The 15,941-nt window shown below is 39.5% G+C and overlaps 1 protein-coding gene across 1 annotated transcript in view; it reads right to left on the reverse strand.

Annotated features, from left to right (window-relative positions):
* The window catches only part of MSH4 (mutS homolog 4), a 133,057-nt gene that overhangs the window by 95,051 nt on the left and 22,065 nt on the right, over positions 1 to 15,941 (reverse strand). Inside the window, exons 6-7 of the mRNA XM_030823466.1 lie at positions 14,767 to 14,940; positions 8,815 to 8,987 (exon numbers count right to left, since the gene is read on the reverse strand). Of these exons, the coding sequence (XP_030679326.1) occupies positions 8,815 to 8,987; positions 14,767 to 14,940 (347 nt within the window). The remainder of the gene's footprint in view (positions 1 to 8,814; positions 8,988 to 14,766; positions 14,941 to 15,941) is intronic.

Raw genomic sequence — 15,941 nt, forward strand, 5'->3', positions numbered from 1 at the left:
AGAAGAATGTATATTCTGTTGATTTGGGGTGGAGAGTTCTGTAGATATCTATTAGGTCTGCTTGGTGCAGAGCTGAGTTCAATTCCTGGATATCCTTGTTAACTTTGTGTCTCGATCTGTCTAATGTTGACAGTGGGGTGTTAAAGTCTCCCATTATTATTGTGTGGGAGTCTAAGTCTCTTTGTAGGTCTCTAAAGTCTTGCTTTATGAATCTGGGTGCTCCTGTATTGGGTGCATACATATTTAGGAGAGTTAGCTCTCCTTGTTGAATTGATTCCTTTACCATTATGTAATGGCCTTCTTTGTCTCTTTTGATCTTTGTTTGTTGCAAGTCTTTTTTATCAGAGACTAGGATTGCAACCCCTGCTTTTTTTTGTTTTCCATTTGCTTGGCAGATCTTCCTCCATCCTTTTACTGTGAGCCTATGTGTGTCTCTGCAAGTGAGACGGGACTCCTGAATACAGCACACTGATGGGTCTTGACTCTTTATCCAACTTGTCAGTCTGTGTCTTTTAATTGGAGCATTTAGCCCATTTACATTGAAGGTTAATATTGTTATGTGTGAATTTGATCCTGTCATTATGATGTTAGCTGGTTATTTTGCTCGTCAGTTGATGAAGTTTCTTCCTAGCATCGATGGTCTTTACAATTTGGCATGTTTTTGCAGTGGCTGGTACCAGTTGTTTCTTTCCATGTTTAGTGCTTCCTTCATGAGCTCTTGTAAGGCAGGCCTGGTGGTGACAAAATCTCTCAGCATTTGTTTGTCCATAAAGGATTTTATTTCTCCTTCACTTATGAAGCTTAGTTTGGCTGGATATGAAATTCTGGGTTGAAAATTCTTTTCTTTAAGAATGCTGAATATTGGCCCCTACTCTCTTCTAGCTTGTAGAGTTTCTGCCAAGAGATCCACTGTTAGTCTGATGGGCTTCCCTTTGTGGGTCACCTGACCTTTCTCTCTGGCTCCCCTTAACATTTTTTCCTTCATTTCAACTTTGGTGAATCTGACAATTATGTGTCTTGGAGTTGCTCTTCTGGAGGAGTATCTTTGTGGTGTTCTCTTTATTTCCTGAATTTGAATGTTGGCCTGCCTCAGTAGTTTGGAGAAGTTCTCCTAGATAATATCCTGAAGAGTGTTTTCCAACTTGGTTCCATTCTCCCTGTCACTTTCAGGTACACCAATCAGACATAGATTTGGTCTTTTCACATAGTCCCATATTTCTTGGAGGCTTTGTTCGCTTTTTTTTTTACTCTTTTTTCTCTAAACTTGTCTTCTTGCTTCATTTCATTCATTTGATCTTCAATCACTGATAGCCTTTCTTCCACTTGATCAAATCGGCTACTGAAGCTTGTGCACGTGTCACGAAGCTCTCATGCCATGGTTTTCAGCTCCATCAGGTCATTTAAGGACTTCTCTACACTGTTTGTTCTAGTTAGCCATATGTCTCATCTTTTTTCAATGTTTTTAGCTTCTTTGTGATGGGTTCAAACATCCTCCTTTAGCTCGGAGAAGTCTGTTATTACCAATCGTCTGAAGCCTTCTTCTCTCAACTCATCAATGTCATTCTCCTTCCAGCTTTGTTCCGTTGCTGGCAAGGAGTTGTGTTCCTTTGGAGAAGAAAAGGTGCTCTGATTTTTAGAATTTTCAGCTATTCTGCTCTGGTTTCTCCCCATCTTTGTGGTTTTATCTACCTTTGGTCTTTGATGATGGTGGTGTACAGATGGGGTTTTGGTGTGGATGTCTTTTCTGTTTGTTAGTTTTCCTTCTATCAGTCAGGACCCTCAGCTGCAGGTCTGTTGGCATTTGCCGGAAGTCCACTCCAGACCTTGTTTGCCTGGGTATCACCAGCGGAGGCTGCGGAACAGCAAATATTGCAGAATGGCAGATGTTGCTGCCTGATCCTTCCTCTGGAAGCTTTGTCTCAGAGGGGCATCTGGCCGTATGAAGTGTCAGTCGGCCCCTACTGGGAGGTGCCTCCCAGTTAGGCTACTCACAGGTCAGGGCCCCACTTGAGGAGGCAGTCTGTCCATTCTCAGATCTCAATCTCCATGCTAGGAGAACCACCACTGTCTTAAAGCTGTCAGACAGAGATGTTTAAGTCTGCAGAAGTTTCTGCTGCCTTTTGTTCAGCTATGCCATGCCCCTAGAGGTGGAGTCTACAGAGGCAAGGCAGGCCTCCTTGAGCTGCAGTGGGCTCTACCCAGTTTGAGCTTCCTGGCCACTTTGTTTACCTACTCAAGCCTCAGCAATGGCGGATGCCCCTCCCCCAACCTCGCTGCTGCCTTGCAGTTCAGTCTCAGACTGCTGTGCTAGCAGTGAGCGAGGCTCCATGGATGTGGGACCCTCCAAGCCAGGAGCAGGAAATAATCTCCTGGTGTGCCATTTGCTAAGGCAGTTGGAAAAGCACAGTATTAGGGTGGGAGTGTCCCAATTTTCCAGGTACCGTCTGTCATGGCTTCCCTTTGCTGGGAAAGGGAATTCCCCGACCCCTTGCGCTTCCCAGGTGAGGCGATGCCCCGCCCTGCTCCGTGGGCTGCACCCACTGCCTGAGAAGCCCCAGTGAGATGAACCCGGCACCTCAGTTGGAAATGCAGAAATCACCCACCTTCTGTGTCACTCAAGCTGGGAGCTGCAGACTGGAGCTGTTCCTATTCGGCCATCTTGGAACCTCCTCTCTTTTCCTTTTTTTAAAAAAATCATTTTGGATTTATGGGGTACATGTGCAGGTTTGTTGCATAGATACATTGTGTGATGCTGAAGTTTGGGCTTTGACTGAATCCAGCACTCAGATAGTAAACATAGTACCTAATAGTTTTGAACCCTTGCCCCACTCCTCTCCCCTTTTGGAGTCCCCAATAGCTATTGTTCCCATATTTATATCCCCATATGTACCCAAAGTTTAGGTCCCACACATAAGTGAGAACATGCAATATTTGGTTTTCTGTTTCTGCATTCATTCGCTTAGAATAATGGCCTCCAGCTACATCCATGCTGCCAAAAAGAACATGATTTCATTCTTTTTATGACAGCATAGTATATGTACCAAATTTTCTTCACCCAGTCCATTGTCGATGGGCACCTGGGTTTATTCCATGTCTTTGATACCGTGAATAATGTTGCAATAAACATGCAGGTGCAGGTGTCTTTTTGGGAGAACAATTTATTTACGTGTGGGTATATATCCAGTAATGGTATTGCTGGGTTGAATGGTAATTCTATTTTTAGTTCTCTGAGAAATCTCCAAACTGCTTTTCACAGAGGCTGAACTAATTTACAATCCTAAGAACAATGTATGAGCATTTCCTTCTCTCTGCAGACTTGCCAACATCTGTTATTTTTTGACTTTTTAATAATAGCTATTCCAACTGGCGTGAGATGGTATCTCATTGTGGTTTTGATTTGTACTTTTCTGAGGATTAGTGACATTGAGCATTTTTTCATATGTTTATTGGTCACTTGTATGTCTTTCTTTTGAGAAACATCAGGGCAATTTTCTTATTCAAATAAGGGAATGAATATGCCCATTAAATTTAACAATATGGACAGTGGGTGTTAAAGTCTCCCACTATTATTGTGTGGGAGTCTAAGTCTCTTTGTAGGTCTCTAAGAACTTCTTTTATGAATCTGGGTGCTCCTGTATTGGGTGCATGTATATTGAGGATAGTTAGCTCTTCTTGTTGTATTGATCCCTTTACCATTATGTAATGCCCTTCTTTGTCTCTTTTGATCTTTGTTGGTTTAAAGTCCCTTTTATCAGGGACTAGGATTGCAATCCCTCCTTTTTTCTTTTTTTCTTTTTTTTTTCTTGCTTTCCATTTTCTTGGTAAATATTCCTCCATCCTTTTATTTTGAGCCTCCGTGTGTCTTTGCATATGAGATAGGTCTCCTGAATACAGCACACTGATGGGTTTTGACTCAATATTGGCCCCCACTCTCTTCTTGCTTGTAGGGTTTCTGCAGAGAGATCTGCTATTAGTCTCATGGGCTTCCCTTTGTAAATAACCTGACCTTTCTCTCTGGCTGCCCTTAACATTTTTTTCTTTCATTCCAACCTTGGTCAATCTGACAACAATGAGACAGAAAATTAACAAGGATATTCAGGACATGAACTCAGCTCTGAACCAAGTGGACCTAATAGACATCTACAGAACTCTCTACCCCAAATCAAGAGAATATACATTCTTCTCAGCACCACATAGCACTTATTCTAAAATCGACCACATAATTGGAAGTAAAACACTCTTCAGCAAATGGAACAGAATGGAAATCATAACAGTCTCTCAGACCACAGTGCAATCAAATTAGAACTCAGGATTAAGAAACTCACTCAAAACTGCACAACTGCATGGAAAGTAAACAACCTCCTCCTGAATGACTACTGGGTAAATAACAAAATTAAGGCAGAAATAAAGAAGTACTTTGAAACAAATGAAAACAAAGAGACAAGGTACCAGAATCTCTGGGACACAGCTAAACCAGGGTTAAGAGGGAAATTTATAGCACTAAATGCCCACATCAGAGAGTGGAAAAGATCTAAAATCGACACCCTGACATCACAATTAAAAGAATTGGAGAAGCAAGAGCAAACAAGTTCAAAAGCTAGCAGAAGACAAGAAATAACTAAGATCAGAGCAGAACTGAAGGAGACAGAGACATGAAAAACCCTTCGAAAACTCCATGAACCCTGGAGCTGGTTTTTTGAAAAGATTAACAAAATAGATAGACCACTATGCAGACTAATAAAGAAGAAAAGGGAGAAGAATCAAATAGACACAATAAAAAATGATAAAGGGGATCTCACCACTGATCCCACAGAAATACAAACTACCATCAGAGAATACTAGAAACACCTCTATGCAAATAAACTAGAAAATCTAGAAGAAATGGATAAATTCCTGGACACATACACCCTCCCAAGACTAAACCAGAAAGAAGTTGAATCTGTGAATAGACCACTAACAAGTTCTGAAATTGAGGGAGTAATTAATAGCCCACCAACAAAAAAATGCTCAGGACCAGACGGATTCACAGCCAAATTCTACCAGAGGTACAAAGAAGAGCTGGTACCATTCCTTCTGAAACTATTCCAAACAATAGAATAAGAGGGATTCCTCCCTAACTCATTTTATGAGGGCAGTATCATCCTGATTCCAAAACCTGGCAGAGACACAATAAAAAAAGAAAATTTCAGGCCAATATCCCTAATGAACATCGATGCGAAAATCCTCAGTAAAATACTGGCAAACCGAATCCAGCAGCACATCAAAAAGCTTATCCACCACAATCAAGTCGGCTTTATCCCTGGGATGGAAGGCTAGTTCAACATATGCAAATCAATAAATGTAATCTGTCACATAAACAGAACCAATGACAAAAATCACACGATTATCTCAATACGTGCAGAAAAGGCCTTCGATAAAATTCAACACCCTTCATGCTAAAAAACTGTCAATAAACTAGGTATTGATGGAACATATCTCAAAATAATAAGAGCTATGCTGGGCACGGTGGCTCACGCCTGTAATCCCAGCACTTTGGGAGGCCGAGGCGGGCAGATCACGAAGTCAGGAGATTGAGACCATCCTGGCTAACATGGTGAAAACCCGTCTCTATTAAAAATACAAAAAATTAGCCGGGCGAGGTGGCGGGCGCCTGTAGTCCCAGCTACTTGGGAGGCTGAGGCAGGAGAATGGCGTGAACCCCGGGGGGGCGGAGCCTGCAGTGAGCCGAGATCGCGCCACTGCACTCCAGCCTGGGCGACAGCAAGAATCTGTCTCAAAAAAAATAATAATAATAATGAGAGCTATTTATGACAAACCTACAGCCAATATCATACTGAATGGGCAAAAACTGGAAGCATTCCCTTTGAAAACTGGCACAAGATAAGGATGTCCTTTCTCACCACTGCTATTCAACATAGTGTTGGAAGTTCTGGCCAGGGCAATCAGGCAAGAGAAAGAAATAAAGGGTATTCAAATAGAAAGAGAGAAAGTCAAATTGTCTCTGTCTGCAGATGACATGATTATATATTTAGAAAACCCCATTGTCTCAACCCAAAAACTCCTTAAGCTGACAAGCAACTTCAGCAAAGTCTCAGGACACAAAATTAATGTGCAAAAATCACAAGCATTCCTATACACTAATAATAGACAAGCAGAGAGCCAAATCATGAGTGAACTCCCATTCACAACTGCTATGAAGAAAATAAAATACCTAGGAATACAACTTAAAGGGAAGTGAAGGACCTCTTCAATGAGAACTACGAAAAGAACTCAAGGAAATAAGAGAGGACACAAACAAATGGAAAAACATTCCATGCTCATGGATAGGAAGAATCAATATTGTGAAAATGGCCATACTGCCCAAAGTAATTTATAGATTCAATGTTATTCCCATCTAGCTACCATTGACTTTCTTCACAGAAGTAGAAAAAAACTACTTTAAATTTCATATGGAATGAAAAAAGAGATCATACAGTCAAAACAATCCTAAGCAAAAAAAAAAAAAACAAAGCTGAAGGTATTATGCTACCTGACTTCAAACTACTACAAGGCTACAGTAACTAAAACAGTATGGTACTGGTACCAAAACAGATATATAGACCAATGGAACAGAACAGAGACCTCAGAAATAACACCACATATCTCGAACCATCTGATGTTCGACAAACCTAACAAAAACAAGCAATGGGGAAAGGATTCCCTATTTAATAAATGGTGCTGGGAAAACTGGCTAGACATATGCAGAAAGCTGAAACTGGATCCCTTCCTTACACCTTATACAAAAATTAACTCAAGATGGATTAAAGACTTAAATGTAAGACCTAAAACCATACAAACCCTAGAAGAAAACCTAGGCGGGCAAAGACTTCATGACTAAAACACCAAAAGCAATGGCAACAAAAGCCAAAATTGACAAGTGCGATCTAATTAAACTAAAGCGCTTCTGCTCAGCAAAAGAAACTATCATCAGAGTGAACAGGCAACCTACAGAATGGGAGAAAATTTTTGCAATCTACCCATCTGACAGCTCTAAAATCCAGAATCCACAAGGAACTTAAAGAAATTTACAAGAAAAAAACAACCCCATCAAAAAGTGGGCAGAGGATATGAACAGATACTTCTCAAAAGAAGACATTTGTGCGGCCAACAAACATGAAAAAAAGCTCATCACCACTGGTCATTAGAGAAATGCAAATCAAAACCACAATGAGATACCAGCTCACGCCAGTTAGAATGTCAATCATTAAAAAGTAAGGAAACAACAGATGCTGGAGAGGATGTGGAGAAATAGGAACACTTTTACACTGTTGGTGGGAGTGTAAGTTAGTTCAACCATTGTGGAAGACAGTGTGGTGATTCCTCAAGGATCTAGAACCAGAAATAGCATTTGACCCAGCAATCCCATTACTGAGTATATACCAAAAAAATTATAAATCTTTCTACTATAAAGACACATGCAGATGTATGTTTACTGTAGCACTATTTACAATAGCAAAGGCTTGGAACCAACCCAAATGCCCATCAATGATAGATTGGATAAAGAAAATGTGGCACATATACACCATGGAATACTATGCAGCCATAAAAAAGAATGAGTTCATGACCTTTGCAGGGACATGGATGAAGCTGGAAACCACCATCATCCTCAGCAAACTAATGCAGGAACAGAAAACCAAACACTGCATGTTTTCACTCATAAGTGGGAGTTGAACAATGAGAACACATGGGCACAGGGAGGGGAACATCACACACTGGGGCCTGTCAGTGAGTGGAGGGAAAGGGGAGGGAGAGCATTAGGACAAATCCCTAATGCATGCAAGGCTTAAAACCTAGATGATGGGTTGATAGTTGCAGCAAACTACCATGGCACATGTATACCTACGTAAGAAACCTGCATATTCAGCACATTTCAGCACATGTATTTCAGAACTTAAAGAAAAAAAAATTAGCAATATGCCTGTTGGTGACTGTGTTAGGTTGAGTTCTCCAGAAACAGACCCTGAGGCAAGGGCAATTTTCTTATCCCATGTTATGGGTTGAATTGTGACCCCAAATGATACTGTGAAGTCTTAACTCTGGGTATCTGTTAGTGTGACCTTATTTGGAAATTTTATCTTTGCAAATGTTATCAAGTTAATGTGAGGTTATTAAGGTAGGTCTTAATACAATACGACTAGTGTCTTTATAAGAAGACAATGTGAAGACACACAGGGAGAAAACCATGGGACAACAGAAGCAGAGATTGCAATGACAAACTTGTGAGCCAAGGCCCATCATGGACTGACAGTGACCACCAAAAGCTAGAAAGGGGCAAAGGATTCTCCCCTATAGGTTTCAGAGGGAGCATGGCTTTTCTGACACCTTATTTTGAGTTTCTAGCTTCCAGAACTATAAGACAAAAACTTTCTGTTGTTTTAAACCATGGAGTATGTATCAGTTTTAAGAGCAGCCTAGGAAATTAATACATCCTATCAGTTGATAATTACCTAGTCTGGACAAATCTTCCCGTCTTTGAGGATTACCACGGAGAAAAAGAATGTAAGGTATCTATGAACAACAACAACAACAACGACAACAAAAAAACAGAAAAAAATGGAAAAGAAAAGCATACAGGAAATCAAAATATATTACATAATGTACCTCTGAAATTATTTACTACAGGACTCAGTAGAAAATTTCAGGAAAATATTTTTCATAAAAGAATACAAGAATTTACACCTTCACTACTTGTCTTTCAGAAACATGGAAAAATAACTAAGCCAATTGTATTTTTCAATAATTTGTATTTATAACTATTAAATAATATTGATTTACCTGATTGAAGTCCAAAAAATAGTTCCTCATCTTGAAGTAGTTCTTGAACACAATCTAATCTCATGTTAATGGTTTCAATATCAACTAGAGGCTCTAATATATTAGAACGAAGTCGTCTACTCCCTCCAGGGGTCTTAGTATAATTTAGAACACCAAAGAGAGTGTGATTATTCCTTTGAAAACACAAGAAATGTCAGTAAGAATACAAAGAAAAATGCAAGAAATTTCATTTCACTTTGTAATTAAATAATCCTATAATCTACAGCAATGATTCTTAAACTTTACTGTGCATACAATCACATGAGTTTCTAATTCAGTAGGTCTAAGAAAAAGCATGAGGATCTACATTTTGGGCCAGGCACAGTGGCTTACACCTATAATCTCAACAACACTCTGGGAGGCCAAGGCAGGAGGAATGCTTGAACCCAGGAGTTCAAGACCAGCGTGGACAACATAGTGAGACCCTGTGTCTACAAAAAACTAAAAATTAACTGGACATGGTGGCACAGGCCTTTAGTCCCAGTTACTGAGGAGGCTGAGATGGGAGGATTGCTCGAGCCCAGGAGGTCAAGGCTGCAGTGAACCATACTTGCACCACTGTATTCCAGTGTGGAGACAGAGTGAGATCTTGTCTCAAAAAAAAAAATGTTTTTAGATATATTCTGATTTTTTGAAGGGTTTTTTTGTGTCTCTATTTCCTTCAGTTCTGCTCTGATCTTAGTTATTTATTGCCTTCTGCTAGCTTTTGAATGTGTTTGCTCTTGCTTCTTTAGTTCTTTTAATTGTGATGTTAGGGTATCAATTTTATATCTTTCCTGCTTTCTCTTGTGGGCATTTAGTGCTATAAACATCCCTCTACACACTGCTTTAAATGTGTCCCAGAGATTCTGGTATGTTGTGTCTTTGTTCTCGTTGGCTTCAAAGAACATCTTTATTTCTGCCTTCATTTCGTTATGTACCCAGCAGTCATTCAGGAGCGGGTTGTTCAGTTTCCATGTAGTTGAGCGGTTTTGAGTGAGTTTCTTAATCCTGAGTTCTAGTTTGATTGCACTGTGGTCTGAGAGACAGTTTGGTATAATTTCTGTTCTTTTACATTTGCGGAACAGTGCTTTACTTCCAACTATATGGTCGATTTTGGAATACGTGTGGTGCTGAAACGAATGTATATTCTGTTGATTTGGGGTGGAGAGTTCTATAGATGTCTATTAGGTCCGCTTGGTGCAGAGCTCAGTTCAGTTCCTGGATATCCTTGTTAACTTTCTGTCTCATTGATCTGTCTAATGTTGACAGTTGGGTGTTAAAGTCTCCCATTATTATTTTGTGGGAGTCTAAGTCTCTTTGTAGATATCTAAGGACTTGCTTTATGAATCTGGGTGCTCCTATATTGGGTGCATATATATTTAGGATAGTTAACTCTTCTTGTTGAATTGATCCCTTTACCATTATGTAATGACCTTCTTTGTCTCTTTTGATCTTTGTTGTGAATCCAGGAGCTGGTTTTTAAAAAGATCAACAAAACTGATAGATCACTAGCAAGACTAATAAAGAAGAAAAGAGAGAAGAATGAAATAGATGCAATAAAAAATAATAAAGGGGATATCACTACCGATCCCACAGAAATACAAACTATCATCAGAGAATACTATAAACACCTCTATGCAAATAAACTAGAAAATCTAGAAGAAATGGATAAATTCCTCGACACATACACCCTCCCAAGACTAAACCAGGAAGAAGTTGAATCTGTGAATAGACCAATAACAGGCTCTGAAATTGAGGCAATAATTAATAGCTTACCAACCAAGAAAAGTCCAAGACCAGATGGATTCACAGCCAAATTCTACCAGAGATACAAGGAGGAGCTGGTACCATTCCTTCTGAAACATTCCAATCAATAGAAAAAGAGGGAATCCTCCCTAACTCATTTTATGAGGATATATTTTGAACAAGCTCCCAAATATGCTATTGGTCAATGAACTACACTTTAACAAGGATGAATAGAATCTCCTTGCACTTTATGACTTCTTTTATAGATCAGTTACAATATTCAGACTAATATAAAGTTTTCTAGTCTATTTATTCCATCTATAATAGCAAGATATTAATAATATATCCTTAAGGGAGGAGGGACTTTTATATTGTTAAAATAAGTATTTACTATAATCATCTTGTTCTGATGACAAGTACAAGACAATGTCATAATTCCTAGGTGATTTATAAAGAAATGAGCTATTCTAAAGAATGCTGGCCAGGCATGGTGGCGCATGCCTGTATTCCCAGCACTCTGGGAGGCAGAGGCAGGTGGATCACTTGGGGTTAGTTCAAGACCAGCCTGGCCAACACGGTGAAACCCCATCTCTACTGAAAAAAAAAAACAACACAAAAATTAGCCAGGGTATAGTGGCAGGCATCTGTAATCCCAGCTTCTCAGGAGGCTGAGCCACGAGAATCACTTGAACTCCAGAGTTGGAGGTTGCAGTGAGCCGAGACTGTGCCACTGCACTCCAGCCTGGGCTACAAAGTGAGACTCTGTCTAAAACAAATAAACAAAAACAAAGAAACAAAAAAATGCATTTAGTTGGACTATTTATTAGACAACTTCATATAATACATGTAAAAAATCTGATTCATTTTAATATTCAACAAATTTTTTTTTTTTTTTTGAGATGGAGTCTCGCTCTGTCACCCAGGCTGGAGTGCAGTGGCACAATCTCGGCTCACTGCAAGCTCTGCCTCCCGGGTTCACGCCATTCTCCTGCCTCAGCCTCTCCGAGTAGCTGGGACTACAGGCGCCCGCCACCAAGCCCAGCTAATTTTTTGTATTTTTAGTAGAGACGGGGTTTCACCGTGGTCTACTCAAAACTCTATGCTAAACACTGGGCATACAAGATGGACATGATTCCTATCTCCATGGATCTTACAGCCTAATGGCGATTGCCAATAACTTTTTTTTTTTTTTTTTAAGACAGAGTCTTGCTCTGTTGCACAGGCTGGGGTACAGTAGTACTATCTAGGCTCACTGCTACCTCTGCCTCCAGGGTTCAAGTGATTCTCATGGCTCAGCCTCCTGAGTAGCTGGGATTACAGGTGTGCCACTATGCTGGCTAAATTTTGTATTTGTGGTAAAGACAGGGTTTCACCATGGCGACCAGGCTGGTCTCAAACTCTTGGCCTCAGGTGATCCACCCATGTTGGCCTGCCCAGGGTGCTGGGATTATAGGCATAAGCCACTGCACCCAGCCATTGCCAATAACTTTTGTCAGTTTACTGGCCATGACTGAAGACAAGACAAAGAGCAAGGGGAAATAAACAATAAAAACAATAAACGCATAATCATATCAAGAAAATAATTTTAGGTACAGAAACAGCTAAAAAAAAAAAAAACAAAACAAAACAAAAAACAGGCTGGGCACGGTGGCTTACGCCTGTAATCCCAGCACTTTGGGATGCCGAGGCGGGCAGATCACGAGGTCAGGAGATTGAGACCATCTTGGCTAACACGGTGAAACCCTGTCCCTACCAAAAATACAAAAAAAAATTAGCTGGGCATGGAGCCGGGTGCCTGTAGTCCCAGCTACTTGGGAGGCTGAGGCAGGAGAATGGTGTGAACCTGGGAGGCAGAGCTTGCAGTGAGCTGAGATTGCACCACTGCACTCCAGCCTGGGCGACAGAGCGAGACTCCATCTCAAACAAACAAACAAACAAACAAAAACAAAAAAAAAAACCAGGAATATACAGAGAAGGACCAGAGTGGTTGCTTTAGTTAGGTTGATTAAGAAAGACTTCCCTATGAATTTGACAGTAGAGTTGAGAACTGAATGATTAAAAAGAAGGCAGCAATGCAAAGATGATGATGGGATGGTAATCATGACAACAATAATGAGGACAGCTAACATAAAATGATACTTAGTAATGTACCCAGAATTGTTCCAAGCATTTTAAATGTATTAACTTGTTTAATTCTAATAACTATTTTATGAGATAGACCCTATTATTGGCCACATCATTTTACAACAGAAGTAACTTAAGTACAAGGAAATTAGGTAACTTGTCCCAGATTTCCAAGTAAGTAGCATAGCAGCAATTTAAGCCCAGGAAGTCTGGCTCCAGAAAAAAAAGAAGATCAAGGTTAGTGGAGCTTTGCAAGTGGGGGTAAGAATAGAGGGAGATTCATGAAGAAGTTGATAGAGGCCAGGACATAGAAGTCCTTGTAGGCCAAAGAGTCTGGATTCTATTGTAAATGTAAGGAGAGCCACTGGAAGGTTTTCAGCAGAAAAGTTGCAAGATCTGATTTCTGGATTAAAAGGATATCACAGTGTGACTACTATTAATATGTTGAGAATAAACTATAGGAGGGTAAGAAGAGGGCAGAAAGAAAAGCTAGGAGGCTATTATAGTAGTCTATGCTAAAGATGATAGAGGTTTGGGTTAGGGTAGTAGCCTTGCAAATGGTGAGAAGTGATCCAGAACCGGTATATACCCTGAAGGCTAGATCAAGAGGATTTTCCGATGAATCAAATCTGAGGTGCGAAAGGAGAGGAAACATGAATGACTTTTAAGATTTAGTCATCATTCTACCAGATTTTTGTCATACCAATTTAAACGAATTTGTAGGGAACTACTCATATCAACTGGCTTGGCGGGGGGGTCTCCCATCACATGTACAATTTTTTTTTTTGAGAACTTATTTCTGCAGGAACAAAGGAGGTAAGGGGCACATATAAACCTCCCATTTGTTATAGAAATCAATAGATGTAATACTGCACTGAACAGGCAGCAAGCCTATGAAAGCACTGGAGCTATTCAGATAGTTCAGTACATAGAATATCCATCTTTTAACCTGAGGATTCTTTCATTTAAGTCTGTGAAAAGACTTTTCAGTTGTTCCTTTCAACTATAATACTAACTCCTGGAGATCTATCACTTAAATATCTGTATCCCTAATATATAGCAGGAAGTCAAACAATGTTTGACAATGATAATGACAAATAATGATAAGGTATGAAACATGACAAGGTAAAACTGAATATAAAACACTTTGTAATAACTACCAGGCTTGGTCATTGACTTTCTATGCTATGATAACATAGGATATCATAGAAAGTCAAAGACAGAGTATTTTTAACCTATAACCTAATGGATGTGAAGTGGTATCTAACTGTGGTTTTGATTTGTAGTTCCCTAATGACTAGTAAAGTTGAGCATCTTTTCAGGTACTTACTGGCCATTTATTTACCTTCCTTGTGAAAATGTCTATTAAGTTCCTTTACCCAGTTCTGAACTGGGTTGTTTTTTGTTATTTAGTACAAATATCTTTTTAAAACTTGATTTTGGTGAAACATCTGACCAGTTCAGCAATAACAGTACAATGATTTAAAACTTGCTTATTTAATATTTCTCTACCATTAGCTGGGCATGGCAGTTTGTGCCCATAGTTTCAGCTACTTGGGAGGATGAGGCAGGAGAATCATTTGAGCCCAGGAGTTTGAGATCAGCCTGCACAAAATAGCAAGACCCTACCTCTTAAATAAAATTCTTCATCAAATAATTCAAAGAAGTTTGAATTAGGCTGAGAGCAGTAGCTCACGGCTGTAATCCCAGCACTTTGGGAGGCCGAGGCAGGTGGATAATTTGAGATCAAGAATTTGAGACCAGTCTGGCCAATATGGTGAAACCCTGTCTCTACTAAAAATACAAAAATTAGCTAGGCATGGTGGCACATGCCTGTGGTCCCAGCTACTTGGGAGGCTGAGACAGAAGAATTGCTTGAACCTAGGAGGCAGAGGTTGCAGTGAGCCGAGATCACAGCACTGCACTCCAGCCTGGGCAACAAGAGCAAAACTCCATCTCAAAATTAAAAAAAAAAAAAAAAAAGAACTTTAAAGTAACTATTAACAGAAACAAAATAAAATATAACGATATATTTTATAAGAATAAAATGAATGATCTTACCTACAGTCTTGATTATTAATTAACAATTCAAGGTTTTGGGCTGATGATGAATCTATCATGGCTGTCTGTTCACTACCCTGGAAACAAATCTTCAGCGATTTTGGTGCATAAACTGAATTTTGAATAAATTCAACATATTTTAACAAAGCTGCAACAGCTGCAAGGCAGTAATACCTAAAAGATGACCAATAATACATCACTATAAGTCTTTAATATAAAAAATTATCTATTTCCCCTTAATTTAAGAAAAATTATAAATATTTGCATAGCATTGCTTAAACTCAAAAGGAAAAGGTACACCAGGTATTTCATATTTTTGAAAACTAGGTAAATAACCTCTAAATCATAAAAATGAATGAAAATAAATAATTTGTTCAAGTCTGACACTTGAGGGACTTCAAATTCCGATAAATCCTGTGTTAGGAGATAACATTCAATCAAAGGTAATTTGCATCAATTTTTGATGTACCATTCTAAGTATTCAAATAATGTTGGGAATGTCTGATTATTTATTTATTTATTTTGAGACAGGGTCTAGCTCTGTCATCCAGGCTAGGGTACAGTGGTGTGATCTCGGCTCACTGCAACCTCCACCTCCCAGGCTCAAGCAATATTCCTGCCTCAGCCTCCCAAGTAGCTAGGATGACAGTCATGCACCACCACACCCAGGTAATTTTTGTATCTTTGGTAAAGATGAGGTTTTGCCATGTTGCTGAGGCTGGTCTCAAACTCCTTGGCCTCCCGAAGTGCTGGGATTTCAGGCGCGAGTCACTGTGCCTAGCCTGGAAAAATCTGGTAATTTAATGGTAGAATCAGGTCTCAATGTACAGAGAAGTATATTACGATCTCAGTGAGAATAATGATTGTTATTAACTGAGTAAAAAGGTAATCCAACCTGGCTCAAAGAAAGTATCTATTTCATATGTTCTAGGAAATATGTGTTCCAAAAATATCATTCTCTGTCTCATGCTGAATCTTTTAGGAGTAAAGACAGAAAGAAACAGGAACACAGCTTTACCTGTGTTTCACTTCTACACCCTCACATTTCCAGTTTACTGTTGCTACTTGAGCCTTTCACTCCAAAGTAAAGTGAGCAGGAACCATTAGGTCAATAGCTTATGACTAATTTGGAGAAATTCTATATAAATTCAGTTAGCAATATATGCCTGTGTATA

Source organism: Nomascus leucogenys, chromosome 12 (assembly GCF_006542625.1).
Source record: "Nomascus leucogenys isolate Asia chromosome 12, Asia_NLE_v1, whole genome shotgun sequence".
NCBI classification, from domain to species: domain Eukaryota; kingdom Metazoa; phylum Chordata; class Mammalia; order Primates; family Hylobatidae; genus Nomascus; species Nomascus leucogenys.